Source organism: Filobasidium floriforme, assembly GCF_021052385.1.
Source record: "Filobasidium floriforme strain CBS 6241 chromosome Unknown HD553scaffold_19, whole genome shotgun sequence".
Lineage (NCBI taxonomy): Eukaryota > Fungi > Basidiomycota > Tremellomycetes > Filobasidiales > Filobasidiaceae > Filobasidium > Filobasidium floriforme.
The window spans coordinates 512,764-540,676 of NW_025763640.1; the positions used below are offsets into that span (position 1 = coordinate 512,764).

At 52.9% G+C, this 27,913-nt stretch overlaps 8 protein-coding genes across 8 annotated transcripts; 5 read left to right on the forward strand and 3 right to left on the reverse strand.

Moving 5' to 3' along the window:
- Positions 1 to 818: 818 nt before the first annotated feature.
- HD553DRAFT_316170 (uncharacterized protein) lies at positions 819 to 10,274 on the forward strand. The gene is made up of 27 exons (XM_046180582.1): positions 819 to 1,577; positions 1,648 to 1,958; positions 2,027 to 2,191; positions 2,251 to 2,439; positions 2,503 to 3,008; positions 3,075 to 3,216; positions 3,277 to 3,541; positions 3,598 to 4,066; positions 4,127 to 4,670; positions 4,744 to 4,971; positions 5,047 to 5,064; positions 5,131 to 5,275; positions 5,337 to 6,087; positions 6,145 to 6,217; positions 6,280 to 6,357; positions 6,426 to 6,627; positions 6,688 to 6,783; positions 6,846 to 7,067; positions 7,130 to 7,378; positions 7,440 to 7,705; positions 7,774 to 7,974; positions 8,039 to 8,486; positions 8,544 to 8,692; positions 8,758 to 9,380; positions 9,446 to 9,586; positions 9,660 to 9,905; positions 9,977 to 10,274. Exons 1-27 carry the CDS (start codon positions 854 to 856, stop codon positions 10,044 to 10,046), a joined length of 7,521 nt encoding a protein of 2,506 aa, XP_046034571.1. The 5' UTR covers positions 819 to 853; the 3' UTR covers positions 10,047 to 10,274.
- Positions 10,275 to 12,254, forward strand: HD553DRAFT_316172 (protein RAI1). The gene is made up of 7 exons (XM_046180583.1): positions 10,275 to 10,673; positions 10,754 to 10,864; positions 10,923 to 11,134; positions 11,195 to 11,282; positions 11,350 to 11,395; positions 11,451 to 11,530; positions 11,591 to 12,254. Exons 1-7 carry the CDS (start codon positions 10,345 to 10,347, stop codon positions 11,886 to 11,888), a joined length of 1,164 nt encoding a protein of 387 aa, XP_046034572.1. The 5' UTR covers positions 10,275 to 10,344; the 3' UTR covers positions 11,889 to 12,254.
- Positions 12,227 to 14,003, reverse strand: HD553DRAFT_316177 (leucine-rich repeat-domain-containing protein). The gene is made up of 8 exons (XM_046180584.1): positions 13,930 to 14,003; positions 13,776 to 13,796; positions 13,658 to 13,697; positions 13,419 to 13,523; positions 13,250 to 13,320; positions 13,151 to 13,172; positions 12,930 to 13,063; positions 12,227 to 12,845 (listed from the first exon to the last, which is right to left on the reverse strand). Exons 1-8 carry the CDS (start codon positions 13,945 to 13,947, stop codon positions 12,495 to 12,497), a joined length of 762 nt encoding a protein of 253 aa, XP_046034573.1. The 5' UTR covers positions 13,948 to 14,003; the 3' UTR covers positions 12,227 to 12,494.
- A 765-nt stretch (positions 14,004 to 14,768) lies between these two features.
- Positions 14,769 to 16,720, forward strand: HD553DRAFT_329530 (cell division control/GTP binding protein; the record flags this gene model as incomplete). The annotated part of the gene is made up of 10 exons (XM_046181924.1): positions 14,769 to 14,881; positions 14,980 to 15,011; positions 15,099 to 15,242; positions 15,319 to 15,400; positions 15,479 to 15,613; positions 15,686 to 15,803; positions 15,877 to 15,975; positions 16,040 to 16,308; positions 16,379 to 16,418; positions 16,493 to 16,720. The coding sequence occupies 10 exons, from the start codon at positions 14,769 to 14,771 to the stop codon at positions 16,718 to 16,720; spliced, it is 1,260 nt and encodes a 419-aa protein (XP_046034574.1).
- Positions 16,721 to 17,046: 326 nt separating this feature from the next.
- On the forward strand, positions 17,047 to 19,578 carry HD553DRAFT_359807 (uncharacterized protein; the record flags this gene model as incomplete). Its single annotated transcript, XM_046183941.1, has 5 exons — positions 17,047 to 17,630; positions 17,695 to 17,716; positions 17,790 to 17,818; positions 17,881 to 19,334; positions 19,415 to 19,578. Exons 1-5 carry the CDS (start codon positions 17,281 to 17,283, stop codon positions 19,576 to 19,578), a joined length of 2,019 nt encoding a protein of 672 aa, XP_046034575.1. The 5' UTR covers positions 17,047 to 17,280.
- Positions 19,579 to 20,367: 789 nt separating this feature from the next.
- Positions 20,368 to 21,699, reverse strand: HD553DRAFT_89912 (uncharacterized protein). The gene is made up of 3 exons (XM_046184575.1): positions 20,939 to 21,699; positions 20,670 to 20,817; positions 20,368 to 20,560 (listed from the first exon to the last, which is right to left on the reverse strand). The coding sequence occupies exons 1-3, from the start codon at positions 21,362 to 21,364 to the stop codon at positions 20,418 to 20,420; spliced, it is 717 nt and encodes a 238-aa protein (XP_046034576.1). The 5' UTR covers positions 21,365 to 21,699; the 3' UTR covers positions 20,368 to 20,417.
- Positions 21,700 to 21,957: 258 nt separating this feature from the next.
- HD553DRAFT_344466 (uncharacterized protein) lies at positions 21,958 to 22,839 on the forward strand (the record flags this gene model as incomplete). Its single annotated transcript, XM_046182988.1, has 3 exons — positions 21,958 to 22,083; positions 22,171 to 22,305; positions 22,489 to 22,839. The coding sequence occupies 3 exons, from the start codon at positions 21,958 to 21,960 to the stop codon at positions 22,837 to 22,839; spliced, it is 612 nt and encodes a 203-aa protein (XP_046034577.1).
- Positions 22,840 to 23,262: 423 nt separating this feature from the next.
- On the reverse strand, positions 23,263 to 25,367 carry HD553DRAFT_336640 (uncharacterized protein; the record flags this gene model as incomplete). The annotated part of the gene is made up of 4 exons (XM_046182245.1): positions 24,874 to 25,367; positions 24,662 to 24,754; positions 24,539 to 24,604; positions 23,263 to 23,936 (listed from the first exon to the last, which is right to left on the reverse strand). The coding sequence occupies exons 1-4, from the start codon at positions 25,340 to 25,342 to the stop codon at positions 23,263 to 23,265; spliced, it is 1,302 nt and encodes a 433-aa protein (XP_046034578.1). The 5' UTR covers positions 25,343 to 25,367.
- Positions 25,368 to 27,913: the final 2,546 nt, after the last annotated feature.

Sequence of the window (27,913 nt, forward strand, 5' to 3'; positions counted from 1 at the left end):
AAGAACGGAGAGGAAGACTTTTTCAAGTTCAAAGAAAGCAAGAAGGACAAGGAGAGCAAACGAGACAAGGAAAAGGACAAGGGCAAGGACAAGTCCGATGGCAAGATCACGAGCAAGGGAGGGTCTTCGGACAGGATCCCGATACTAGGTCGAGTATCGACCAACAACATTCCGACGAGTTCAGGAATGGGAATAGGGATGGGCATGAACACGCCCACAAGCGGGATCCCAAACATCCTTATGCCGGACGGTCGGATCGCTAGCGCTGCGGCGAGCCCAATCACACCTGGTGATTCGCCTAGCAACAACAATAATAACAACAACTTGAACGCTCCAGGAGGCCAGGGTGGAGCTCATAGAAAGACGAGTACGGACAGTTTCGGGAGTGGAGGGTTGGGGGTGATGAACATCGACAGGCTGACGGGGGAGCAAAAGGCCGTTGGCGCCTTGGTAAACAAGTTGCTGGTCAAGGTGGGTCTCTGTGCAGGCCGTGTTCCATGATATCTGGCGAAACTTTGGCTGATCACCGAGAGGGGGCGGTATATAGTTACCAATGTCCTCTGGAAGGTCTTTGAGCAGCCTCGACTCTGATCCCATCGTACAAGAGACGGTGCGCGGTTTGGAAAAGCTCGCGGAGACTCGTTTATCGGTCGTAGCCCACGCGCTGACCGGGGTGCTCGACGGGCTGGCCAAGGTAGGTGGATGGGATTTGTGGTCGCGGAAAGCACGGCATGGACTTACATCTCGACCTGACGGCGATGCAATATAGCAAACGTGGAACGTCTCGAGCGCAAATCTACCTTTGAACTTGTTACAAACACAATTGTTCCTCCTTCGCACGCTTTCGTCATGTATGGACTCGTATTGGCGTCATCATCACCAACTCGGTCTCCGCACAAGCCCTCCAGAATTGGATCCGAACGAGGAGGGGTTTCAGAAACCCTGGGCCAACCCGCCGGGAATCGAAGAACCACTGGCCAAATTCATCCTCTCGGTCATGATTCTCCTCATGCGGATGACGACGTACGAGGTCTCCAATGTCGTCGCCAGTTCACCGGGCTATACGGGTCCTCCTGCTGGGTCTTACATGACCAAGGGCGAGAGCAATCATCCTAGCGTTGGGAGGAGCATCATCCGATATCTGCACGCTGGTCATGGCGGAAGCGACATGGATCTCGGGTTCCGATACCGTGGACCACACGACATGCGCAACTTGGAGTCGGGACCTTCAACATTTGCCGGCGGCGAAACGGGTTCCATGATGAAGGATAACACGTCGATGATCCTCTCTGATCCGTCTTTTCAACGTGGTCACAAGCGCAACGTCTCGACCGACTCGACCGGGGCGTACAGTGTCGGCAACTCACCAGCTTCCGGGCTATTGTACGAAATCGCCCGAACCGTCGGCAAGGTTATCTACTTTCTATCTTCTGCCTCTTGGCCCGTCATCTTTGCCAGGATCAGGAATCGAGTCTTGTATCTCAGCGCGGCTGCAGAGGAGCATCCGGACGCGATCGAGTTGAGGTTGCTGGATTGGTGTAATTTGGATCAGGCGCGATTAGTCCTGCTTATGAGGGGTGAGTCGCAACGTATGTTGTGCTCGAGATAGGTTGCATATATTGACTGCGTTGGTCATCTCACACATAGAATTCACAACGCACTTTCTTCACATGAAGCGGTCCGCTCAGCCTGCGGTCGCTCACGCGATCGAGTCCATCATCATGAACTGGGTCGAGTCGCGGCCATCTGAATTTGTCAATCTCTTGAAGACCGGGAGACGGCTGGATGGGGGCGCCGAAGTCCTCTTTGACCAGGTCCACAATCTTGCGACATTACCTGAGAACACAAAGAGGCTACGCGCTTTCCGACCCGCAAAGATGGCATTGTTGATTGTCTGTCCAGACATCTTGTCCAAAGCTTTGCATGGGGAGACGACCGGTAGTACAATGACGAAAAAAGTGCGTCTTTGGTGCGTTTTACTTAGATGGAAACAAGAGGCCTAACTTTTACGCCCCTGCCTGCGTAGACGACCTACCTCGAGGTCCTCAGGAAAAACTTGCGGTCGAGCGTGGTCGAAGACGCGGTCTTGCAAGCATACATCAATGCCTGCCGAGCAGGATCAGTCATTCCCCTTTCTTTGACCGGAACGGGTCTACAAGAACTCGTCGGAGACATCATGAGGGAGCTCAAGGTGAGAGAGACTCCAAACGGTCGGATGCGGGCCGTTCAGCTGATCGAGTATTTTTCCAGGATGGTTTATACGGAAATGCGCAAATCTCGGAGCAACGGGAAGACAACCTCCTTATCGACGGATTTGCTGGCTTATATCTCGTCAAACCGCCTTTCTGCCAGAATGCCGTGCCTGCCTTGATCACGGACGCTTCAACTCCCAAGATCCGCAGAGTATTAGCGACGGCTTGCACCATTTTGGAGATGGAAGTAAGTGGCTTCGGCGAGGCAGCGTTCGCACAGCGGAGTGTCTGATGTACTTGCAATCGTTAGTCGAGCTGTAATCCGCAGCGGAAAAGCACACAGCAACTTCGCGAGATGGTAGCACCTACGTTACGGACGTGGCTGAAGAGCTCGGCTCGAACGCTTGTCAGCGCTCAAGGGTCATCGGATAACACGGTTATGCGAGGTTACATCGGCCGCCCAGAGACGCAATCTCACAGAGAGGCCACCGCCATTGTGCAAAGTATCTTGGCTCTCTACGCCATCGAGCCTACCTGGGCGATCGAAAAGGCGGCTCCAGTGCCACGACTTGGGAGATCCGGGCCCAATGGCCTATCTGGCGACTTGTCCTATGACCACCGGTTTGGGATCGACGTAAACGAGGACAGTCTGCCGGCGTTGATGGCAGTTTTGTCGTCGCTGAACCCCAAAGCGGTGTCCGACGGATACCGGGACGGCTTGGCTTCTGCATTAAGGGCGATCCAGACGCATCTCATCGCACTCGAGTACGATACGACCCTGAATATCGGCTTGAAGCGAACGATGAACCGGATGAAGTAAGCTGTCAGAAATACGTCGTCAGTATAACGCGCAAGAGACTGATCCTCTTTCGTTGCAATCAGTGCTGCTCTTTTAAGAGATGCTGCACTGCGTTGCATAGATATCATGCTCGCCTTCCCCGTCCGTTCAGGAATACAGGTAGCTGTTTCTGACGTAATCGCACAGGCAGAGTTATCCCTTCGCGTGTGGAAAGAGATTTCCTTGGTAAGTTGACCTGCTCTAGTCAATACAAAGCAAACCACTCAATGCTACGTACTCCGACAGATTTGCGGACCATCGGCCAATATGGCCGAGGCGTTCAATGCATTGGCACTTGCAGACGTGACCTTGATTGCCTACCTCATCTCAAACGAACACGAGGAGGTAGAACGAACGCTTCGAGCCATAGTCTACCTCGGGGATCTGCGAAGCGAAGCGTTCCCGGATCTGGATAGGCTCAGCGGCATCATGGAACACGATATGATGCTCTGGTTCCAATTCATGGCTGATTTTTCGGAAGTCATCAAACAGGAGCGATTGAGCGAAGAGAGTGAGTCTTTGTAACCGCGCAAAAGTCCTTCTGAGCTCACAGCGCGCCGTCGTCAGTCCGGAGTGAACAGCAAAAGAGGATTCGATCGACCTTGCGGCTTCATACAGTTCAATGCAGTACAGCCCACGTGCTCTGGGACATACAATACTGCCGGTACGACCGACTGTCCAGCAACATCATCCAAGGGGCTTCTCCGACAGCAATCCACATCGGTTCCGAGGCGATACCGGATAGCATGTCATCAACCCCTTCCCATGCCCTCTTTCAGAACTTGACCTTATTCTTGGCCGCCTTCAGCGGGGCACCTCAATCGCAAGACAGTCCTAAGAGTCGCTTCGGTACGGAGCTGTCGACCCTTTTGCGCAAATGGGAAACAGCCCTGGACGCCGCCTCGCTACCAGTCTTCTTCGAGACTATTACGGATCTTACCGTCTCCGATTCGCCAGTCGTCCGATACACCAGTGTGCAGGTCGGATCAGAGGTCGCCATGCCATATCTTCGCTTGATGATCATGCAGCTGAGCAAGTAGGTACAGATCTGTCGATAATGCATGCCTGTCGATCGCAGCTGATATGCCACCCCAAGTCTGATGCAACATAGTATCAGTAACGGCATCGTTGAGCGGAATGACGCATTTGACATGTTTGTTGACAATTGTACGGCGATCTTGAAGGGGATACAAGAGCGACCGAGGGAACAGGCTTCGGACGCCTTGCGCAAGACGCCCGAACTACCTCGGCTAATCTTCATGCTCGCTCACTATGCCGACGAAATGTCTGGCGCGATCGCCGACCGATGTCGCTCGCGGATCGTCTCGCAACTGGCTGACGGGGTCGACTGTTCCACCTTCAACAACGTCTCCAAGGCGTCCCTTCTTCTCATCATAGAATCCTGGATGGAAGCACAAGTTACAGATGGCATCTCGGAACAGCGCAAACCGTATGCGTCACACGTGCGAGGCAAATCTGCGAACGACGGCGATCACCTCAAAGCTTTGGTCAGACTGAGCGATAGGTGTACATTCGATGCCGAGTCTGTTCGAGACAGTCGAATGACTCCGGCTCAACTCTTCGCCTCACACATGGACTTTTTCACACGACATGCTTTACGCGTCTCACAGGCCAACAGTGTAAGTTGTGCGAGCAAAGACTGTGGAACGCATTGCACTAATTGCCAGCTTCGCTCGGTTTCGCCGCAATCAGGTCGAGAGCACTCTTCAGCATGCACTGTTGAGGCAAACCATTTCAAATCTAATGGTCAACAACGCGGACTTTGCCATTCGAATCGTCTCGCCAAAGCTTCTGCTTCCTGAAGCCGACATCCGGACGCTCTATATTGCCGGGGCGGTTGATGTGCTCGAGCACAGTAACGTCGACCTCGTCCTGAATCCTGGCAAAACCGAGGGAGAAGAGACGAAGCCTTTCACAAAGGTGAGTTCCAACATCACTATAGCATAGTGTGCAGTGTCGCTCATGCAGAACTGAATCTATCCTGTTTCACATCAGCTTCTGCTGCAACGAGATGTGAGCGATTGCTTCCAAGTTGTTCTCAGAGTTACCCAGTCCTGACTATCATCTCTGTCCATATAGTTGCGACTGGTCAAAGCCCTCGTCCAGATCTGTTCGGTCAACGAATCGGACGTCCTGTCGATGGCGATCTTCAGGATCTGGGAGCGAGAAGGATCGCTTCTACTTCTGATAAAGGGGATGCTGACGGAAGAAGTGCGAATGACGGGTAAGTGATTTGGGCGAAAAGCTTTTGGGCTGGACAGCAACGCTGACATGTCCCTAAGCAGATTCCCAAGCGCAGCTCTTCCGAACCAATTCGGTGACTACCAGAATCGTCGCCTTCTACATCAGGACCGTCGCCTTCAACTATTTCCGGGGTCTATTGCACCCGCTGATGGATCGGCTGAGGTCGTCCGAACTTGACAGTTCCCCAGCAACGATCGGGGCGCTCTCCCAAATGGTGATCGACGACTTGATCAGGACCATGGACGTCCCGGCTCCTGTTCGTCAGGTATTGGGATTGGTTTCAGCTGCTGCAATGACGAAATTCCCCGAAGCGCGGTCTCAAGCCGTCGCCAGTTTCTTGATCCTGCGAGTATTATGCCCGGCTATCATCTCGCCAGAACGTCTAGACCTGCAAGTGCCGGTGGAACATCGGCGCACCCTGGTCCAGGTGTCCAAAGTGATCATCAACGTGGCGAACAATCAGTTCTTCGCAAGCAAGGAGATGCAACTTTCCAGCCTGAATGATCTGGTCGGCAAGAACGTCGTGCCGATTGCTCAAGCAATGACCGAACTTGGATCTCAAACTCCACTGCTCAATACACAATCCGGTCTCGATGAAGACGTTCATGTAACGAGATCGACGGACCCCCTCGCCATCGACGCCGACGAATCCTACCTCCGGTACTACATGACGAGAAACGAGACTAGACTGGCGCTCGCCAAAAACCCGAACGTGGAGAACTTCATCCCATTGATCGAGTTGCTGCGGAGGACTTCGGCAGCTTCTGGCAATCGGATCACGGCTTACGAAGAGTAGGTGTTATCGGGCTTCAAGTTTAACTCGTTGATGTACTGACTTATTGCCCGCAGACTGAGCCGTCGCCGCGGCGTTCGTCATGCCAAAGCCTCATCTTGGTTCTATGAAGGCACACCCAGTACTACAGTGGGTGTTCGTCGGCTGTGCCGCTTTGATACGTTACAGGCGCTCAATAGCAGTGTTTCCAGGGGTGCCGCCTTTTCTATTTCTGTGCTGGCGAAGAAGACATCGTTTACGATGAGGCGTTCCTGAAGCACGTGTTGAGGGTTAGTTGAACAGTTGAACCATCTAGTCAAGCAAAGTACAACATACTGAAGATTCGTCTCGACCACAGTCATTAGCTGATGTACACACCTGGGAGTTGGTCATCGATCTGACCGGTTTCCAAGATCAGCCCCCTGCCATGTTCGTGGAACGACTGTTCGCAGTTTGTCCTACTACCGTGCTCGAGGGTCTCAAAACGGTAGCTCTCTTTCAACCGAACTTTTCGAGCTTCCCTACTCTGAAGAGCATCTTCATCCTCTTGACCTGTTCCGGTAAGTGTTGGCTCTCGGAAGCACAGATCCGGGCATACGTTGATCAGACTGCATTTCCAGGTTTGATATCCGAAGCCAAAGTGGTGGCCGTCGCTTCTCCCAGTCAATTGATGACCCATATCCCTTACTCGCACCTAGACTTGCCCGCCACGTCTGGTGAGTCCAGATTCCAAAGTGAAATCAAATTTGCAGGCCTTTACTGAGTTTTCGTCGTTTAGTGGCTGTTTCCGAGATCCCTGCTCAGCATGTCTACTACGACATCTTCTTTGAAATCGAAGACGCTCGTCAAATCCCCATCTTGGGCTACTACAAGGACGGCTTTGTCGTGCTCCAGAGCCGTGTTAAACAGGAGCTGCTGGACGGCATGACGTCTGAGTTGACCGAGGTATATCGAATCGAGGATGTCAATGACCACGTTCTCAGCAAGATAAGTGGACCTGGTAAGCGTCATCTAGAGAGAGTACATGTCAATTCGATACACTGACGCCTACGTTCAAAACAGGTGCGAGCCCACTGCTAAAAGTAATCAAGGATGCTCGGCGAAACTTTTCCAAGACTTCTCGACCGCGCCGCCGCTTCAAGGCGCAGGAACCACAACGTCTGACCACCTCGGTGGTGGTCCTCTGTGCTGCTCTGTATTCGCTGATAAGCTCGGATGACGTTGATTGCCGAGTTGCCGCTCTCGGACTGTTGAGAGCAGCGAACGAATGCTTTGCTTTCGGGCTAAGTGCCCGCAGTCTTCGACTCGACGGTGAGTTGACATATTGCTGGCGATACTAGAAGACGGATAACCCAATTCCTTGGCCTAACAGATCCACCCGTTGACCACGTCCTCAGGATCGGGATCGAATTGGCGAAATACCTGCCGCACATGAGTGTCGAGATGGCTGAAGAGCTCATTCGCCTGCTCAGCCATGTACCCCCGGAGCATCGTACCGAATTTGTCACATTGACGTCTGCGTGGCTCGGATCCAGCATATCGAGGTCATTGACGGATGGTGAACTTCACGCGGAGCGTCTGAAAATGACCCGAACACTCACGAAGGCGCTTGTCAGCTTGATGGCACAAGATTCTGATGTGAGCCGCAGCGAGTGTTTTGACGTCGCCTTTCGTAGCTGATCTGCAACCTGTCTTTCCTTTCTAAGGACTTTTCTTGGGTTGACCCCCTCTTCCAACAACTGGGCGACAGGAGCCATCCAGATGTTCAGGAGATTGTGCTAGAGACCATGATCAGCCAAGCCGTCGAACTCGGTCGTAATTACACGGCTGTGGGCAAGGTCGCTCGTGCCCTTGACATCTGCAATGCAGACGGCTTGACGATTAGATTAGCAACCACTCTTCGCAAAGTAGGCTACGCTCCCGATCGTGACCCCGCATGTCGGTAGAAGCTCACCTCCCATTCTTTTGCAGGAAATCACTAGCACCAGCCATAATCCCGCCGCAACTTTGAACAACCACTCGAACTGGAAGAAGATCAGCTGTCTCGTCGAGATTCTGCGGGTCCGCCTTCTCAAGCCCTCCACACTTGCCGACATAGCAACTGCTGTCCCGGACATCGTCTTTACACTCCTTATGACGGCGGGGCTAGGAGCGCCCGAAGTACGCGTCACCGTACAAGGCTTGCTCAGTGCAATTGTCCGCGACATGGTGGCCATGTCGCCTCGAGACGACAACGACAAGAACAGGAAACGATTGACCTTTTTGGCGCAATTCCAAGGTCTCGCATTGCTCCAGAAATCAGACGGAACAGGTGGCAACACGAAGAAGCGCATGGAGATGCACATGGAAACGTTGCAGCGGGTGAAACAGTTCTGGACATTGGCGATAGAGGTGCTAGAATGGTGTGCACCCAGTCATGGTAAGTCTCGTCACGTATCGAGGTTGTGCGCCATTCGCTCACAATTTGTAACATTAGACGCTCTCAACCAATGGATGAGCCGTCTATCTGGACTGTTGTCCTCTACCTGTTTCCAGAGGAACGATGCCGTTCAACACCGGGCCCTTATCGCCTTTGGCGTTTTCTCCTCTGCCGTGTCGCCTGGCGAGATCGAGGACGATTTGCTGGTCAGTAGCAGGCTCCGGCTTATACTAGGATTCTGACACGCGTGCTGAGAAATTCCACTTCGCAGTACCAACTCATTGTTGCTGCGCAGAACGCCATTGCAATATCTGATTCAGAAGAGATCGTCGTCAGTCTGGTGAGATGCCTATCCTTGGTCGTCAATGGCGTCTCCCGTGACAGCCCATACGCAACCGGCGCGAACAGCTTGTGGTGGCTCGGTATCACATTGCTGCAAACCTCGAAGCAATCTTTCCGATTGGCTGCACTCGAGTTGTGTCAAGCCATCCTCGATCAGGCTTATCTCCGGAATGCCCGCAACCAGCATCGTACTTACGAGATGTTGTTCGAAAAGAGGACGACGGGATATTCTCATCTGGACTTGGCGACTGGGGTCAACTTTGATAACGAGACCAATTGGGGTTTCTCCACCGTGGCTCTGCTTTATCCTGGACTTCGGGATGACGTCTGCAAAGACCGCACTCACAAACTGCTGAGCGACCTGCTCAAGTTGACTCTTGCGGAAAGCCCGTCGTCTCCCCTGGTCACGGGGGCAGCTTTGCCCCTCTACGTGGCGCTATACACCGGTGCGCCCACGGAGGCCAGCCGACGAGCTCTATGGGCGGAGACACTTCATGTGCATGGGAGCAAGAACAAGACGATGCCTTCGCTTCTGTCGATGTTGGACATTCCGTGAGTGATGAGTAGTCGGCCGCATTGCTCGACTTCCGTGGCTGACTGTCAACATCTCTTGATAGCGACAACTCGACAGCTGTCCTGCTCGTTTCATTCTTGTTCGCGATGCTGAAAGCCTCGGAAAACAACGAGGATGAGAGAATGGTGCTGTCGGAAACACTGGCCGATGCCGCGAACCAGCTACCAGAGGTCGTACTGATGCTGTGAGTCTGACCGGACTGCAACCACTCCCTGCAACAAGAAAGCGTATGCTGAAAAGAACCAACTCGCTGTCAGGTTTGGCCATTGGCAACCGACCTTGCTCGCCCTGTTGAGCACCGAAAATGCCCGGATCTTGCGAGCCGTCACTAGCGTGCTCGCACTAGGTAGTCTCCGCCGAGACATCTACCACCACCAAGATGGCGTGAGGACCGCTTCCCGCTTGTCTGTGGACACCAATTCCGAAGGCGGAATGGAGGCGTTACGCGAGATGGGCATGATCAGCGTCGAGAATCTGTCGCTGTCAAGCGCAAGCTCTGAGAGGTAAGCTCGTCGTTGTCTGGCAGGACCACGGGCTCATGGCTCACGTCTGTGGATTGATTACTCTTTACCAGGACGATCGTCCTACGCACTTTGGCCGCGCAAGCTATAGGCCACTTGACTACATCTGAGCAGACTTGGTAACTTGCTCTGTAGGAGGGATTTTCACGAACGATAACGCTTATAATGACCACGAGGGACGACTGGATTCGTCGCATTGATTCTGTTGTATATCCCGCACTCACACACGACGAAGGTTAGGGTTGGTGTTCTATATTTTATATTGCATACTGTCATTGCGCTGCTGCTGGCGCATTTTCGAGCGATCCACCTCCACGTCCCGGTTGAACGACATTCCATCTTGTCCCCGCGACCTGGACCTGGATAGTCAATAAATGCTAGATTGTATCGACGACTCTTTTCGACAATCAAAGGCTCGACCATGTCTGGCTCGCCTTCTTATTTCTGCCCTCTGCCGCACCGCAGAGGTCCTTCCGCTTCGTCTTGGCCTCCATACCAGAAGCCGCATCTCCTGCATTCATATCGACATCTTCCTTCTAGAGACATTCAACACGATGCCCCACCGATAGCATACTATGCTCGCGCACCTATAGGATGCAATCTCAACAACGGATTCGAACAGAGAAAGGAAAGGGACCCTCGGCTGGTAGAGCATCTTGATGGGTTATGTGAAGGCTTGCTACGGTATGCGAGAAAAAAAGGGGGCCTGAAGAAGGGGGCGTTGATCACCTGGAGAGGCATGCTTACTAGGTTAGCCGACGAGAACCTGCATTACTGTCAATCTCTGCGCTACAGCTGACAGTTCTAACTACCTTAATCCTTCTCGATAGGCTGCTAGTCGCAGCCTACAATGATCGAGACAGCTGGGAGATGAATGCATTGTCTCTCGATGGAAACGTTTACCTAGAGGATTCCGTCACTTCCGAAGCCGTGGAACGCAAGTGAGTCGGCCTCATCAGCTCGACATTGACCTGCACAGATTGACAGATTCGATCACAGAATAGCCGAAGACAAAAGCTCGGCGATCTTTAGCTATTACGGTTACGCCTTTGAGTCCTACTCGACCGTCAAGGACACTGCATCAGGCGCTCGAACTCTGGCCTGGACTGAGGACATGGATGTCGATACGAATGAACAATGGTGCTGCATTGCCAAGTCAAAGATTGGGCACACGCGACTGTATTGTGGGGGAGAGGCAGATTGCGTCGAGGGTGAGTCAATCTGGCCGTTCCGTCTAGGTGAATCAATTGACCTACAACATTTCACTGCAGGGCAATGGCGAAACTCGTTAGCGGATTGTGTCGAGCTCAAGACCAATATGCTCATCAGAGACAGCAAAGGTCAGACGAATTTCGAGCGGTAGGTGCAGCGGATCATGGCATAATCGATCTTAACCGATCTGAAAAGCTGCGTCGCTATGTTACAGCAAGCTGATGAAGCACTGGGCACAATCGATGTTACTGGGGATCCCGGTAGGTCCTAGCGATCAAGACACGCACTACGTAGGCTCACAGATCGGGCTCGTAGCACGTTGAAGTAGGCTTTAGGGATAATCGTGGTATCGTACAACAAGTTCAAAGATTCGAGACGATGCGAATACCGAGAATGTCAGTATGCGATGATAAGAGCCATAATCTTTCAAGCTCTAATACGGTCGGTATCCTCAGGGTCAGGTCCAGCAATGAAGCAAATCCTCTTTGGACATCTCAACAATGCCTCGAAACCTTTGACGTGCTCGCCAATTTCATCGTCCAAACGATCCTGCCATCGGACCCGATTCCAGGCTGGAAGGCTGCCGACGCAGAATCGCGCTCACAACTGCCCGAGCCTATCATATGGCGAATCGGGTTCGAACCGAAGAAAGGGATCACCTTGAGCGTGGCAGAAGACGCATGGCGGGACGAGGAGGGCAGATGGGGATTCTTGCCGCTACCATATGTCCAAGAGTTAGTGGATGCTCCTTGAAGCGCATCAGTCTGGCAACATCCATACGGCCTTGCAGCAGACTATGCTAAGAGGGACGTATACTAGTAGGCGTCGTAGAAGGTGTCTCTGAGTAGCTGTGATGAGTAAACTTGGTCTATATTGATCTCATGATTAGCAACCGACTGTCGACCTTCTGCGGCACGTCGTCAGGTGGTCTACCTGTCCACAGGATTGGAAATATGGAAAGTAATCTGGCTTGCTTCGATGTACGCCAGGTCCTCCTCTTGATTCCATAGTAACCTAGAAGATCAGATGTAGACAGCAGCTGCCAGGCGCATGACCATCAGCGTTCTGTCAACAAATGACTGATAGAGCCCTCAATTCAGCAGAAAGGTTGATCTACGGTGTAAACGGAAGATTTCATTCGGCCAAGAGGCACATGGTACAAGCAGAATATGCTAAAGACAAAGAAACCACAAAGAGAAGATAGCCACCAATTCATTCATCCTGTCTCCATGCCAAACGCACTGTTGTGCAGGAGAAAAGACCCCATCCCACCCCATTTTTGTTCGTCATCCGGTCCGCCGCGATACCATCTCCTTCTCGAGCCGAATATGGTTCGCCAAGCCGCACCCACAGACGGTTCTATACGGCCTGACCTTCCGGCACTTTGCCCTCTGCCAACATGCGTTGCAACCTCTTGACCTCTTCGATACTTGATGCGCCCTTGATAGCCTCCCTCACCCTTGCCTTTTCGTCCTCCGTCATCGACCTCGCCGCAGCACCATTGGCGTTCTTGCTCGCACCGGTCGAGGATTGGGCGAGGACGGCGTTGGCTGCGGCGTTAGCAGCGTTCGTAGCCGCTTCCGAAGTGAGCGAGTGGGCGAGTTGGGAGGGTAGACCGGTTTCGGCGTCTTCAAATAGGGATTTTGCAGATACTCGTTCGGCATCCTTGATTCGCTTGTAGTCGAGCACTCGGAGGTTGGTCTTTCCGAGCTGCGTACAGTACAGAGGCACAAGACGCCTCCCAAGTCGTCAGTTGCCAATCTCATCGTCTGCTTTGCTGCGGACATCGCTCACCTTCCATATCAGCCATTCTCGGTAATGCTTTTCCGATCTAACAGGGTTCCCGATCAAAGACAAGTGTTCCAGCTTTTGACAGTTTGCCAGAGGAAGGAGGGCGGAGAGAGATGCGAGCGAGTTGGAGTTGAGAACTGTATGAACGGACACAGTGCGAGGGCGTCGCGTGAGCCTGGGTCATGAAGATGGCATGGGCCTAAGAATGGGAAAGGAAGACTGACTGAGCGTCTCTAGGTGTGGTACCTGTCAAACAGCGAATAACCGATCGAGTCAGCTACTTCCCGCTGAGATCTTCCTACGCAAAGCAGAGTTGGACTCACACTCGTAGCCAAGTTGGGTGCTATCGACGAGATGTTGTTCAACCCCACGTGAATTGCTCTTATACGAGGAGCTGTTTTGATGCGTTCGTCATATTCGAGCCGTAGGGGGTTCTTGGTCGTCAGCCTGTCGATCCATGAGGACCGGTGGTCAAGTCAACAGTAGGCTTACCGAGAGGAATATTTCCTAAGCTAATCAGCGCGTTATCGGTCAGGTTGAGGGTGTCGTATGTTCCGAGGTGGGAAGCGAGATTCTCGATCAGGGGGATTTGAAGGCCTGATTGATAGGTAGAGGATGTATTCCAGATTGTAATGGTCGATCGGTCGCATAAGAACGGGACACCAGGAAGTGATTTTGAAGCGTCAGCGGTCAAAGACGGACAGGCTGACGTATGTAGCCTTGAAGCTCACCTCGCAGCTCGAGCTCTCGTTCCTTCAAAGCGTTCAGATGCTATATCCCCGAATCACCCATTCACCGAATCAGAACCTGGTTCTATTCCCAAGCACCACCGAGATTCTTTGTACTAACCGTCTGGCTCTTGGCCATGACCTGGAGAAGACGACGTAGATACAGACAGGGAGGAGAGGTTCATCGTTGAGCTAACCGGTGTTTCGCGAGGGTGGGATGCACGAGGTCGGATATTCCGCTTTGTGACTGGACGCAGAGAGGGGCTGATGCTTACCTCGGGAGTTAACCTCATCTTGCAAGGGAGGAAGTGTGCGCTTGAGAATTTTATGTATAGGGTTCTGCGATAGAGTGATGGAGACGTTACGATGAACGATGTATCTTCAATCGATTGTGCGATCAACAAGGAGAAGGACGATGATGTCGAGAGGGTCGAGGTGGATGACACGTCATTTGTCTTTCTTGCGTGTCGATTATGGAATGAACCCCATATTTATTTGATAAGAGACACCCATATCGCGCACATCACCATCACTTCCCCGCTCATCAGATGGAGAGAGAGAGCGAGGAATGCGCTCATTATTGCCCAGCTTCAAGTGCTCTAAAGTAGAGTCATCGTTCCCGTCAAAGTAGTCATATCGTTCGCCCATTCCTCACTCGGTACGGAGTCTAGAAGATTCACCGCCAGCACGACGGCAGTCAACGTCACACAGCTCTCACGACCATCCCAAAAATAAACAAAAGAAATACACTATCCTTTGAAAGCTCCTTTCGACCTCTCAACGACATCCAGACATGACCGACATCGGGTCTTCAGCTTCTCAATTCGCAAGCAATACGACGGGGATGACTATGCGAGAACACAACGGAAACCCCAACGGAGGGGGTGCGTTTTCCGACTCGCACGAGTCCGGCATCACTCATCATTCGGACGAGAGAGACCGATCACCTTCCCCCGGTCCCGGAGGTTATGGAGGGTACCAACAGCAGCAAAATGGCAATGGGAACCACCAGCAGAACGTCTTTGGGGACTATGGGCAGCCTACCGCTGCAGGACCTCCTGCGGTCATGCTGGGCGGACATCATCAACAGGCGATCAATAACAACAACAACAACATGTCGGGCTCATCTTCGGGTTTGCAAGGCGCAGCGGGGATGGTCAGGAAGAAGCTCGGCAACTTTGTCGGGTTCGCCAACTTGCCAGATCAGGTACACAGGAGGAGTGTCAGGTGAGACGGCTGCAATGCAGGGGTGATGCTGAATTCTGACGAGACAGACAGCTGATATTGTCCTCGTTGCCGGCCCCTGCTATTTTGCCTTTGATTAGGCGTGGTTTCCAGTTCACCGCCATGGTAGTCGGTCAGTCGCCATTTTTACCCAAATATCGCTGTTTAGATCTCAAACCGCTCATATTTCGCACGCAACCTCTTTTTTTCCGTAATACAGGCGAATCCGGGTTGGGTAAATCCACCCTCATCAACACCTTGTTCGAGAACAAGCTGTTTGACCTGGAACAACGGTCCAGAAACGCGGCTCCTCCTCCAGGGACGGAGAGGGGAAGGACGGTCGGTATCGAGAGTCTCAGCTCGGGTGAGTCAGGGTGTTGAGCTGGACAAGAGAAGGGTTGAGCGCGGTAGCTGATCCCACTTGAGGTGGTGCAAAACAGATATCGAGGAGAATGGAGTCAAGTTGAGATTGACGGTAGTAGACACTCCGGGATATGGAGATTTCATCAACAACGACGATTCGTAAGTTGCGGGTGGTAAAGTAGCAAACCGTCTCCTCGCCCTACTGACTATACCACTCTTCGTCCATTCCGTCCGCAGCTGGAAACCTATCGTCGACAACATCGAGGCTCGGTTCGATGCTTATCTCGAACAGGAGAACCGGGTCAACCGGGCAAAGCTGATCGACAACAGGATTCACGCATGCATCTACTTTATCCAACCTACCGGTCATTCGTAAGTCGCCCTCCCAACATTTGGCTGAAGCGGGACGAGAAGAGGGACTGACAGGTCGTCCTGCAAATCTAGCTTGAAACCCCTCGATATCGAGTTTATGCGACGTCTGCATACCAAGGTCAACTTGATCCCCGTGATCGCCAAGGCCGACACGCTCACGGATGACGAGGTGACCGCTTTCAAGCGAAGGGTGCGTTGTTGCGGGTATCCAAGTTTACGGGATGAACCGATCCTTACGAACCTAAATCTTGGGTGGAGTGTAGATCTTGGACGATATTCATCACCATCAGATCCAGATTTTCCAGCCGCCTGTGTATGAGAACGAGGACGAGGAGACTATCGCAGAAAACGAGGAGATTCTGGTGCGTACCCGAACAGCAAAAGATCTCGAGCTCGTCCCTAAGCTGAACTTTGATTGTGTTGCAGAGTAAGGTCCCATTTGCTATCGTCGGCTCCGACACCGTTGTCTCAACTGCCGACGGTCGACACGTCCGAGGTCGTGCTTACCCCTGGGGAACGATCGAGGTCGACAATGAGGGTCACTGCGATTTCGTCAAGCTCCGCCAGATGTTGATTCACACCCATATGGAAGAGTTGAGGGAACACACCAACGATGTCTTGTATGAAGGCTACAGGAGTGAAAAGTTGATCGCTATGGGTGTCAACCAGGATTCGAGCGTCTTCAAGGAGATCAAGTGAGTGCTTCTGAGAATATGTAATCAGGTGGAGACGTTTTGCTGAAAGGCCCTCAATGGCGATATCTAGCCCGGCTGCCAAACAAGCGGAAGAGCGAAAGCTGCACGAGGTAAGCTTCGTGTCGACTCGTCATTACAGGCAACCTTGACCTCGAGCTGATCATCTCGATTCTCACACGCACAGGCCAAGCTTTCCAAGATGGAAGCCGAGATGAAGATGGTTTTCCAGCAAAAAGTCCAGGAAAAGGAGAGCAAGCTCAAGATTTCCGAAGAAGAGCTTTACGCGCGTCACAAGGAGATGAAGGACGCGTTGGACAAGCAGAGGATGGAGCTCGAGGACAAGAAGAGGAGGATCGAAAGCGGTCGACCGCCTACGCCCGACAAGTCTGGCACCGTAAGTTCGGATGGATGACACTCGCGTTAAGTAGAACGAATAGGCTGACGTGGCAAGTCGTTATCTTTCGGGCTGATAGAAAAAGAACCGATTTGGTATCGGCAAATGAGCGGGGAAGCGAACCTGTCCTTGTGGATCATTCCCTCGTTCCCGTCTCTTTTCGCTTCTCTCCATCTTGATGAAACAACGCTGGCTCGCTCGGTTTTACGATTCTGAATATACGTCAAGACGATCGGAGCGACCGGTCCCGGCCCAGGCGATTCTTCCGTCGGCTCGTCAACGAGTTCTTTGTTCGGATCGCTGGAAGGAACCCGGTACGGCTCTCGATCTGGTACGAAACTTTTTCTGCCTATTTTGGATTCTCGTGTGCGATTGTGACCCATTTGTGCGACTCTCATATTAACGCTTGTTGATGACATCTGAATGATACCTCTTGACTCGCCGTCGGCCTCGTCGTTTTGGTCGACTTGCGTCTTTGGGCCGGGTCCAAAGGATGTCGATGTAGTTTCTACGCGTGTTTCAGATTGATCGACGCGGATTCTGATCAAAATCGTCATCAGAGAGGCGTGAGGGGAGGAATGTATATAAAGAGCGGCAAGATGATGGATCGATGGATTCACATCGACATCGATTCGCCACCGACCCACCAAACTATTCAACAACCTCAACCTCGATATACTCTGCCTTCAACTTCCATCCGTTCAGGCACTTCTCCCATTTCCCAAACGACGTGTCTCAAGATGCCCTCCGTCGCCCATACCCCGATCAACCAAGGCCACCGCTCTCATCCTTATCCATCGAAACGTATTCCCCATCAGCTGTCGTCGCCCATGGGCCCCGCTGCCTCTACATGTGAAGCAGATCCCAAGAGGTATCACCGGAGCTGGTATGCAGCTCGACACGACGAAGATGCGGTGACGTTGATTTCGTAAGTAACAGCAGTCGGGTGATTCAGCGTCTTCGATCGATTACTGATTAAAGACGATATACAGATCGGGAAACCTCCATTTCGCGGTAGGTCAATGATGCTGTCCTGTAGTGGAGTTTAGGTGATTGATCAGAGTCCATGCGTTCAATATCGTTTTAGGTCCCGGAATACTACCTCCAGGCTCACAGGTAAGCGATCTCTGTTAGAACTTAAGAAGCGGGTAATGTCTAATACGTCATCTTGTTCTCAGCTCAACTCTCAGGGAACTTATCGGGACGCTTCCCAAAGGTCCGGCCGACACCAGGCTCATTGACTTACAAGCCTATCATCCTCAAGTCATCTCCCTCTTCCTAGATCTGACGACCAGTCTCAATGCAAACCGCTTGACCGAGATCAAAAGATCTGCTCAATACCTTGAGGTCAAAGCGTTCGCCGACCGGTTCGCCATTTCCGGCCTGGTTGATGGACTGAAAAAGATCAGGGATAAAGTCATGAAGACGGATCCGTTGGGCTTCATGCAGATCCTCGCCGACGAGGCCGTCGCTTCAGCTCAGACTGCCGATATCGAACGGGGCGTCACACAAATAGTCGAGACGATCGCGGCAAATCAGCCGTGCCCACCGAAGCAACGAGACGCTATTCGATCCAGGGCCTGGGCGGTGCTTTCCTTGGAACTCGCCGGAACGGGAGTAGGAACGGTCAAGCCCAAACGCCGGCAGACGCAGTCGAGTGCCTCTACCAGCGTTTCCGATACGATCGATACCCTTATTCGCGACGAAGCGAGAGCTCTCGCCGGAATAATCAAGACAACCTACAACGAGGACAATGCTTTTACCAAGGCCCGGCAACGCATGTACAAATCAGACGAAATGAGGGATACCATCTATGCACTACAGCATCAATTTTACATCACCAGCGAGAACCATTATCCGGCGCGTTGGTCGACTTTTCAAGAAAGCATCTACTGCACCGATACGATTGAATACGATAACCCGGCCCATGCGCTCCCTACTCAGGTCGCTCAGGCACTCGGTATGCCCTTCTACAGAGCGTTCACATTCAGCCTGAACGAGGCACTGATGCAGCAGAACTTCCGTTCCGGGTACAAGAGGGATCCTCTGGGTAAACCTCCCTTTCATGCCGAACAAATACAATCTCATGAGCGGATGGAACAAGACGTACAGCAAGGAAGCAGCCAGAATGAAGAGAGTCCTTTCGTCGTGCTTCCAGAGAACGCACTCGGACTAGCCTCGCAACCGGTCGTCCGACTTGGGAGTCCGATTCCGACTCAGTCGAACCTTCGCGACGGGACACCTCAGCCTTCGCGATCTCAGCAATTCGGCCCAATCCCGACTAGCCAAGGCTCCGCTCCTGCTTCGTACGTCTCGCCTCAACAACAGCACATTCATACGCAGTCTTCGAACGGTTCGCCGAGGTCGTTCAACCGTCAAGCGTTTACCGCTCCTCTGCCCGACCGCCCTTCGCAAAAGACCCCGCCATCCACCGGATCCTTCAAACCGCCTCCAAGCAGGATGTATCCTCCTGCTACAAAGGTAGTGAAGAAGCAATCGCAGATTCAACCCGCCGAACCCGAAGTCAAACAGGAACACGAGGGGGGCCTCGCCGTAAAGGACGAATTTGAGTACTCGGGTCAGGAGTTGTGGGAGGAGATTTGGACCAACATGAAAAGCCACTTGGAGACCGGTCAGTCAGGAGCGCGATTTGGAATTTAGCGCAATCGCATTGTGCTCACGCGAATTTCGTCATGTTTGCTGAATTTGCAGAACTCAATCCCATCTCTTCCGTCTGCGATTGGGATGATTTCGTCTTGGAGGAGATCGAGGAGACGTTTGAAGCGGATGATCAAGCTTCGGAACTGGATATGCAAGAGGATGGAGAGGTCTTTGACGGCAAGTCTCCTGTAGCGGGGCCCTGCAGTCCTTGTTAATACTAAATCGAGTCTTCTCATCAGCCTAAACGCTGCTGCAGGTCTCGATAGGGAAAGAACGAGCCCAGGATCAAGGACCTGGCCATGAGCATGAATACCATTATTGTCACCCCATTTCCCCCAGAAGCTAGCTGTCCGATACAGTCTGAAACAGAGTCGTACTTGTACAAAGTGTTGCGCATGTCATTAATCTCCGGTGGTCTTCATAGATAGCCGATCGCAACGCTCCACCCTCCATTCCGTCAGAGATGATCGTCGTTGTATTAAAAGCTCCGTCACACCATCGCCGCCTTGTCATCCACTCCCGGCCTCGTCGCCCTCCATTCTACCTCGCTATCCGCCTGATCCGACTTGACCCGTTCGATCAACAAGTCAATATCCTTGACCACGACCGTCCGGTCCTCCAAGTCTGGTGTATGAGAACGATAAAGACGGCGGTTCTCTTCCGGTGTCGCCGGATCGACAAACGTTTCGCGTTGCTTGCCCTTATAATTAGGTGTAGGAGGGGAAAGGTATTCGAGACCACTAGGGATCGTCGGAGTACGTAGGCCCGGTTCGGGAGATAGTGTCGAGCTTGAGGGCAGTTCCGCCGATCGAGGCTGTTCATTGAAAATAAGAACGCTTGCTGTCAGCGACCGAGCTTCTCGTTCGAAACATGCTGAAAGCCACTCACGGCCTGTGTGCCTTGATGTTCGTACCCGCTCTTGACTCTATTATTGCTCGATCCCTCTCTATCACGTACGATCGCAACCAACGTAGAAATAATGAGCAATCTCTCCTTATTACTCCTGTCTCCTCCCTGCGGTACGACTCTTGGGCTACGAGATCCAGACTCAAGCTCACCTGATCTCGGCAATCAGATCCTCGAGCTCGTACCACCCTACGAAATTGTAGACCATCGCTTTTCTGTAATACGATGCGAGGTCCCAAGGACCCTTGACGGCGTGTAGGTGTATGTGTGCGTAAGGGTGTCGAGGATCGCCTAGAGGAACCACATGAAAGAACGGGTTCGGACAGTTGGTGAGACCAGTCGACTGAGATCTCGACGCAAGAGGAGGTCGGAAGATGTAGCGAGGGGTGTGTGAACTCACGTAGCGGACCGACGACGAAACCGATCTTCCTCTCCTCCGCTTTTGTTCCCGAACCCGGCTCCGTCTGATTCTGACCGGATGGATCCTTGTCTAACAGATCGTTGGCTATCCTCAAAGCCCTGGTTAGGAGCGGCACGTCTGCGCGGCCCTGATACGTAGAGCGACCATGGGTCGATCAGCTTCAACTTGACTGTATGGAACCCGCCGTAGCGCCAGGAAAGACACAGAGGCAAAAAGGAAAGATGCATGAGTCGACACAGAGGACTTACGAACTGATAGACGCTCTCCACATGGACATTGAAAGCGAGCACCAGATGCCTCTCCCCGGAAGCCAACGCTTCCCCAGCCCGGCCCGACAGTGCTGGCCAGACGGTCAGATCCGAGTCGGTATAGATCGCTCTTCTCTCTCCTGCCACTTTCCTCGAAGACGTTGAAGTCGATGTTGAGGGAGAGGTGAGTGGTGCGTGGGCGGTAGGTGAGGTCGGGGAAGGTTGTTCGTGAGGGGTAGTCGGGGTAGGAGAGGCTGGACCAGGCGATAGCGACGTGGCCCAGGGTGTGCGATAAGCGTGTTGTATGTCCACCGGGATAGACTCGCTAGAGCCAGAGTTGGTTGAATTGGCACGGAGGTTGGTAATGATCGTGCAGAGGGAACAACCCGCTCGAGGTGAGTGGGGGGAAGATCGTTGAGCTGCCATTCTGGAGGTTGCGAGCTCGGTGTTCAATGTCCTGTTCTCTCCGTGCTGTTTGGATTTGAACGTCCAGAGCTCCAGAGACTATGAGATTAGATGTCTAAATTCTGGCCGTAGCCGTTTGAGTGATGATGGGGAAGATCAAAGCGGATGGAATGCGAGATTGCGCAGTCGAGCGGCTGTTGCCTTCTTTATCTCTTGGCTGCAAGTTCTCGTCCTTGAAGTCGCATTTGACACGTTACGCGTTTCACTTCTAGTTCGTCGAACTTGACTTGCTAAAGTGCTGCCCTTGTTACTTTGAGAAGAGTACGAGAATGTAGTAGCACAACCATATGCCATCGTCATTCGTCGCTAGTTGCTAGAATTGCTAGCTGCTATTCTCAGTGACGTTGAGGTCGAGGTCGGGCTCAGTTTCGCCGATCACTTGCTGGTGACGTAATTCCCATCTCGTAAGAAGGGGAGGTATGTCACTAGCGCGCGGCAACCAAAAGTCAAGAGAGCTGGGTCAAGTTGCATCTCGTTTGACATTCGATACCACTCGACATTCCGCATGGTATCATCATCGACCGTCAAGTCACCAACCTCTTGTCACACTCGTAATGATATTCAGAAGATTCCTCAGTTCGTCAACACGCCTGCTCAATCAGTCAGCCGCGGCGTCGTCGTCGAAACGACTACCTCGAATCACGCTCTACACCGGTGGTCCCGAATGTAGCCTCTGCGAGGTCAGCCCCATCGTGTCCTTGACATGTGATTTGCCCCAAGTTGCTCACTCATTTCTTCTTGACTCGTCGTCTCTTGCTTTCGTGCAGATCGCCAAGCAAGACCTCCAGATCATCCGGTATACCCACCCATTCGACCTGGAGACGATCAACATTCATGAACCTCCCGAGTCTCTGGATCCCGTCAAGGCGGAGAAGATCAGGGACGACTACAAGTTTGATATCGTGAGTCTCGACGTTTGATGGCCAGATGGTTGTTCCAGACGGGAATGTCTGGCCGAGCGTGCTGCAGAAAAGTTCTTTGCAGGCTGACCAGTGTCTGTTTTCCGGACACGCGTATCTTACAACATCATCACCCCCAAATCACCATGTCCAACCGTCCATCCATTCCTGGGATCAAACCCACAGCCGATTCTCCACCTAGACGATCACTATATCCAGAAACACCGCGTGAACAGCACAGTCCTCAAACAGACCCTCGAGGCTTACGATCCGACCGACCCGTCCCCCAGTTACGCCGAGAACAAGTTCAGACGAGATCCCAGGCCCGTACCGGGGATCGGAAAGAAGAGGAAGGGCAAGGGTAAGAGGTTGGAAAAGGCGAGAAAGGAGATGAGGGAGGCCGAGGAGAAGGAGAAGAGGGAGCGGGAGGAGAGCGAGAAGGAGGGGGTACAAGGGGACGTGGTCGACGTCCACAGGGAAAAGGTGGATCTCCGGGATGTAGGACAGGCTGGGGCGGATGTCAGTGGGAGAGGCTGAGCCGTGTATGATCAGCTATCGGGGGTGGTCATCCCGGTCGATCCTCGCTGTAAGCCGTAGATGCGGAACGAGACGACCTTGTGATTATACTATACCCGCACCATTCAGTGGATCAATGGGGAGCAGACGACACTTCTACGTCATACCGACTGAAATACGCAAATAACACTGTTTTGTAGGAGCATCTCGACACGCCACTCTAGCCTTGGATGGACTCGTTCCGACGGTTTGATGCTAAGACTACGGAACCGTACATGGCAAGACGTCTAGCGAGACAAGGAACGAAACAAGAGACAATCCTGGAGGGCATCGTAGGTAATGGCAAGGAGCAGCCGAGTCGCCAGCGAATTCGGGAAACCTCCGACAAGTCACACGACAAGGCTTCGAACAGCCAACGTGTCTTGCCCGGTACTTCGAAAGGCTTCAGTCGTCCAAGTACTGGAGGGCGCTCGAGGAAGGGAAACCTCCGATGCTGTGGGAACGAGCGGTCGACTGCCTGTCGCAACGAAGAACACCGTAGGGGGTGTTGATAGTCCTGTGCCCGCCAGCAGTAGGAACCTCGGTGACCTTGGGACGTCCGGCAGACTCGCCGACCTTCCAGGTCTTGCATCCGTGACGACAAGCGGGAGGGGCATCGGCGTCCCAGTAGATGGCGTACGCCGCAAAGGACTTTCTGCCCATGTTCGCAATGTCGATCAAGAGACCGATGGTCATGGCATCGACCTCATCGCCGCCCCCGTAGACATCGGCGGCTTGCTTCTTGGCGGCGATGGTCTCGGACCAGACCTCGGCCCACCTGGCCGGGCCGACGCGGTTGGCGGTCTTGTCGAAAAAGGTGATCGACAAGACGACAGAGTGGGCGCGGCCGCTCGACTCGATGCAGATGGAAAGGCCACCGGGCAAGCGGATCCTGTCGTGACAGGCCTGAGTGGACGCAGCGGATTCGTGCAAGATCGAAGTGTAGCGAGTGACGAGGCCTCGAGAGGAGAGGCCGTGGTTCGAGGTGACTAGACTGGACATGGTTGTAACGTGAAAGGGTAGAATCCTTGTCGGGTTGTGTTTGGGTAGGTTGAGTTGCGCGCGATGTGAGTGGATTTCTGAGGATTAAGAAGGGTAGATGAACTCAGGTAGGAAATTGTTCATCTTCTAGCTGGCCTGGAGGCATCTATATATATCTCGTTCTTGTATACACGCTCCCTGACTTGGGCGCGGGACACACGTTTCGCCGACGGCGGTCAAAGCCTAACAGTACAGTCAGGCTGGAGTAGAAACACGACGACAGATACGGCTGTCGTCGTCAGTTTAAGCGATAAGGAACAACAACCAGTAACACCGAAACAAGCTCGATAAGCAAATCAGCGGATCAGCGGCAAGACACATTGACTCGACATCGAACGACAAGGTTGGTTGTTGTTCGCGTATACGATACGTCCAAGTCACAAACTCAAAATCTCGCGTTTCAAGACGACCGGTTCGGCCTGTCGCGCTGTTTCACAATAGTCCCTCCGATCCGATCAGCATCCAGCAACTAGTTTAGTTGATCTCATTTATCGATTCGAGGTGACAAACGCAAAAAGCTCTATCCAACTATTTGTGTCGTGGACCACGACGCAAGGCAATAGTATCTTTGCGAAAAGTCGGCCAGATCACTCGCAACGATTTGAGAGGGGGGGCTGCCCTCAAGCTATGATAAGCCTACCGTTGGTTTCCATCGCTATTACGTAACAGGTAGGAAAAGCAGATAGCTCTTTGTATTTCATGAGAGCTGCAAATACAAATAGAAGAAGTCACAGGAAATTTCAAGCGATAAAGTATCTTCTACCTTCCAATCGGCCATGAACCACGTCCTTCTTCAGTGAGGCGCCTCGTCCTTGACGACTTCCTCTGGTAGCCTGACTCAGATCTTGACTAAAGTCTGTTTCAACCGGCTTGAGTTGGCGTCAAGAGAGTGTGATTGGTTAACAAAGGTTGCAAAAGATTCGATGAGAGGACGACATACCTTCTAAGCAACTAGCGAGGCCGAAAGACCATCACGCGAGACTTCGACCTCCATCTCGGGATTCTCAAGCCAAACCCTCCAATGCTTGCAGTTGTCCAGTTCATCTTCATCTTCATCTTCATCTTCATCTTCTGCTTCAGCTTCCGGGAGATCAAGCCAGGCTTGGCAGGTAAAGTCATTGGAGTCGTTGAACTTCACGATTTCTAGGCCTACAGCGCTCGGCGCAACGATCTTGGTGTATTCGGCAGTCACCTCATCCCTCATGTCGAGGATGTGATGGAACCAGAGATCCGTCCAGGTGACCATGTCAACGCTATGACCGGTGCGATCGCGGAATGCGATAGAGAATGACGCAACGGGAGCCCCCCGTGAGACGACCCTGAGGATCAGACCAGTAGCCAGTTCGATGGTATGGGAGCGGGGTTTCATCTTTCCATGAAAGTTCTCTTGTTGGAGGCTTATGTTGAATATCAAGCTTCTGGTGTACTCGAGTGATGCATACATCCTTTCTGATAACGGCGTAAGATGGTCTTGCGAGAGCGGGTGTATATGTCTGAAAAAGTATTGCAAGGATGTCGATGCCGATTATTATAGGCGTCACGTGACGCGCGACCTACGGTGCGCGTCGCCTCGGGGTCTCGTCCGGAGACCCTCTCGGAGACTCTCTCGGAGACCTTTTAGGAGATGTTCTCGTAGACGTCTAACTAGTACCTTGTAGTAGTTAGACATCCGTTATTACATTACTATGCCTACCGTTACCTTTCCCCAGTCCTGCGACCTTATTACCTCAAGACCCGGCAGGTCGGCTGCCAGGCCTTATAGAATAACGGATCACCAAAGGACCCCGGCTGGGAACGCGAAAGGGGGTAGTGATGGGATCCCGCTGCACATTGGTGCTAGCGGTAACCCTAGTGGTCCGGAGAGCCATCTCACCCTGGTAGGGGTATTCTACCCGCAGGGAATCCCTGTGCAGGCGGTGATGATGGTAGATTCGGGAGCCACGGGTATGTTTATGGATCGGACGTTCGCGCGGATTCATAACTTTGATGTGATAGACCTAGAGAATCCTAGGACCGTCACGGTCATTGACGGAAGGGAGATAGTGGGTGGCCAGATCACCCAAAAAGCACATGCTATTGTGCGGACAGGATTGCACCAGGAGAAGGCGGAGTTCTTCTTGACGGATTTGTGTGGGTACGCGGCGGTCCTCGGGATTACATGGTTACGACACCATAGCCCACACATCCAGTGGGATACGAATACGGTCACCTTCGCGGACGACTGTTTGAAGAAAGGATGCGTCAAAAAGGTAGAGGTAGTATGCTCCCCCGACGAAGTGGAGATAGAGACACGGAATATCGATCCGCTGTCAAGAATGAAGGAGCCGATCACGGAGAACCTCGTGGCGGCTCAAATGCAGATGACGAGGGAGGATGAGGAGCGAGCCCGCAGGCCGGACCTGTGGGATTGGGACGTCAAGCCCACCGACTCGATTCAAAACGAGCTCGATCCTCCCGAGTACATGGAGAAGTTGAGGGACGTTGTGCCGAAGAAGTACCATGAGTACCTCGGAGCGTTCTCCAAGACGAAGGCAGACTCGCTGCCTCCGAAGCGCTCGATCGATCATGCGATCGAGCTGAAGCCCGGAACAACTCCCACGTATGGGAAGTTGTACAACCATTCGCAGAAGGAGACGGACGCTCTCAAGGCGTGGTTGGCGGAGAACCAGGCGAAAGGGTTTATTCGACCCTCGAAATCCTCGTGTTCGAGTCCGGTACTGTTTGTACCGAAGAAAGGGGGTGAATTGAGGCTGTGTATTGATTACCGCCGCCTCAACGAAATTACCGAGAAGGACAGGACCCCCCTGCCGCTTATCTCGGAGACCTTAGATCGCTTACGGGGATCGAAGGTATATACGAAGATGGACCTGAGGGGAGCGTACAACCTCCTGAGGGTCAAAGAAGAGGATGTCTGGAAGACCGCGTTCACGACACGCTATGGTCTGTTTGAATGTCTCGTCATGCCATTCGGTTTGACGAACGCGCCGGCGACGTTCCAGCGCTGGATGAATCAGGTCTTCCAGGACATGTTAGACGTGTGTGTGGTCGTCTACTTAGACGACATATTGATTTACTCCGCCGATCAGGAGACACACGACGAGCACGTACGGGAAGTGCTGAAGAGGCTACAGGCGAATGGCCTGTACGCAAAGGCGGAGAAGTGTGAGTTCGACACGACGGCGACGGAGTTCTTGGGGTATGATATTGCCCCTACGGGGGTCAGCATGAACCCGTCGAAGGTGAAGTCGGTGTTGGAGTGGGCGGCGCCTCGAAATATCCGAGGCCTGCAGTCGTTCCTGGGGTTCGCGAATTACTATCGCCGGTTCATACAGAACTACTCCAAGAAGATTCAAGGCATGACGGCCTTGACGAAGAAAGGGGTGAAGTACCACTGGCCGGAGTCAGCGGATGCTGCCTTCAAGGAGTTGAAGAAGGCGTTCACCGAGGCGCCCATCCTCGCTCACTACGACGAGGAGCGCCAGGTGGTACTGGAGACGGACGCATCGTCAGGTGCGATGGGAGCGGTGATGTCGCAGGTAGGGGACGACGGGAAACTACATCCCGTGGCGTTCATGTCGAAGAGCCTTACGCCGGCTCAACGAAACTACGACGTACACGATCGCGAGCTACTCGCCATCGTGTACTGTTGCCAGATATGGCGACACTACCTGGACGGGAAGTTCCCGGTGAGGATCCTTACGGATCACAAGAACCTTGAGTACTTCAAGAAGGACAAGATGTTGTCCCACCGACAGGCGAGATGGTCTCAGCTGCTGAACCAAATCTCGTACACGTTGGAGTACAAGCCGGGGACAGAGAACGGGAAGGCTGACGCGCTCAGCAGGAGGGAGGAGTTGATGGAGGAGACGGAGCCCAAGCAGGCAGAGACCCTGCTGCGCCCCGTTAATGCAGACGCGCTGGTGGTCAGCGCAGCAACGGTACAACCCCCGTTGCGGTTGTGCGGAACGATCCCCGTCATAGGGGATTGGTTCTTAAAAGCGTTGATCCCTGCGGG

Bases quoted from the DNA above. Each gene is read 5' to 3' on its own strand.
- HD553DRAFT_89912 (XM_046184575.1), bottom strand. From the start codon at position 21,364: ATGGCAGCTCAACGATCTTCCCCCCACTCACCTCGAGCGGGTTGTTCC. The intron at 20,818-20,938 runs GTAAGTCCTCTG...TCTACGTATCAG, and splicing joins TGGAGAGCGTCTATCAGTTC to GGCCGCGCAGACGTGCCGCT. The intron at 20,561-20,669 runs GTGAGTTCACAC...TGGTTCCTCTAG, and splicing joins TTTCGTCGTCGGTCCGCTAC to GCGATCCTCGACACCCTTAC.
- HD553DRAFT_316177 (XM_046180584.1), bottom strand. The intron at 13,524-13,657 runs GTGAGCTTCAAG...CCTATCAATCAG, and splicing joins ACGAGAGCTCGAGCTGCGAG to GCCTTCAAATCCCCCTGATC. The intron at 12,846-12,929 runs GTGAGCGATGTC...TACTGTACGCAG, and splicing joins GAGAATGGCTGATATGGAAG to CTCGGAAAGACCAACCTCCG.
- HD553DRAFT_316170 (XM_046180582.1), top strand. From the start codon at position 854: ATGGACTCGTATTGGCGTCATCATCACCAACTCGGTCTCCGCACAAGC. The intron at 3,217-3,276 runs GTAAGTTGACCT...GTACTCCGACAG, and splicing joins TGTGGAAAGAGATTTCCTTG to ATTTGCGGACCATCGGCCAA. The intron at 3,542-3,597 runs GTGAGTCTTTGT...CGCCGTCGTCAG, and splicing joins GGAGCGATTGAGCGAAGAGA to TCCGGAGTGAACAGCAAAAG.
- HD553DRAFT_316172 (XM_046180583.1), top strand. From the start codon at position 10,345: ATGTCTGGCTCGCCTTCTTATTTCTGCCCTCTGCCGCACCGCAGAGGT. The intron at 11,396-11,450 runs GTAGGTCCTAGC...TCGGGCTCGTAG, and splicing joins CGATGTTACTGGGGATCCCG to CACGTTGAAGTAGGCTTTAG. The intron at 11,531-11,590 runs GTCAGTATGCGA...CGGTATCCTCAG, and splicing joins ACGATGCGAATACCGAGAAT to GGTCAGGTCCAGCAATGAAG.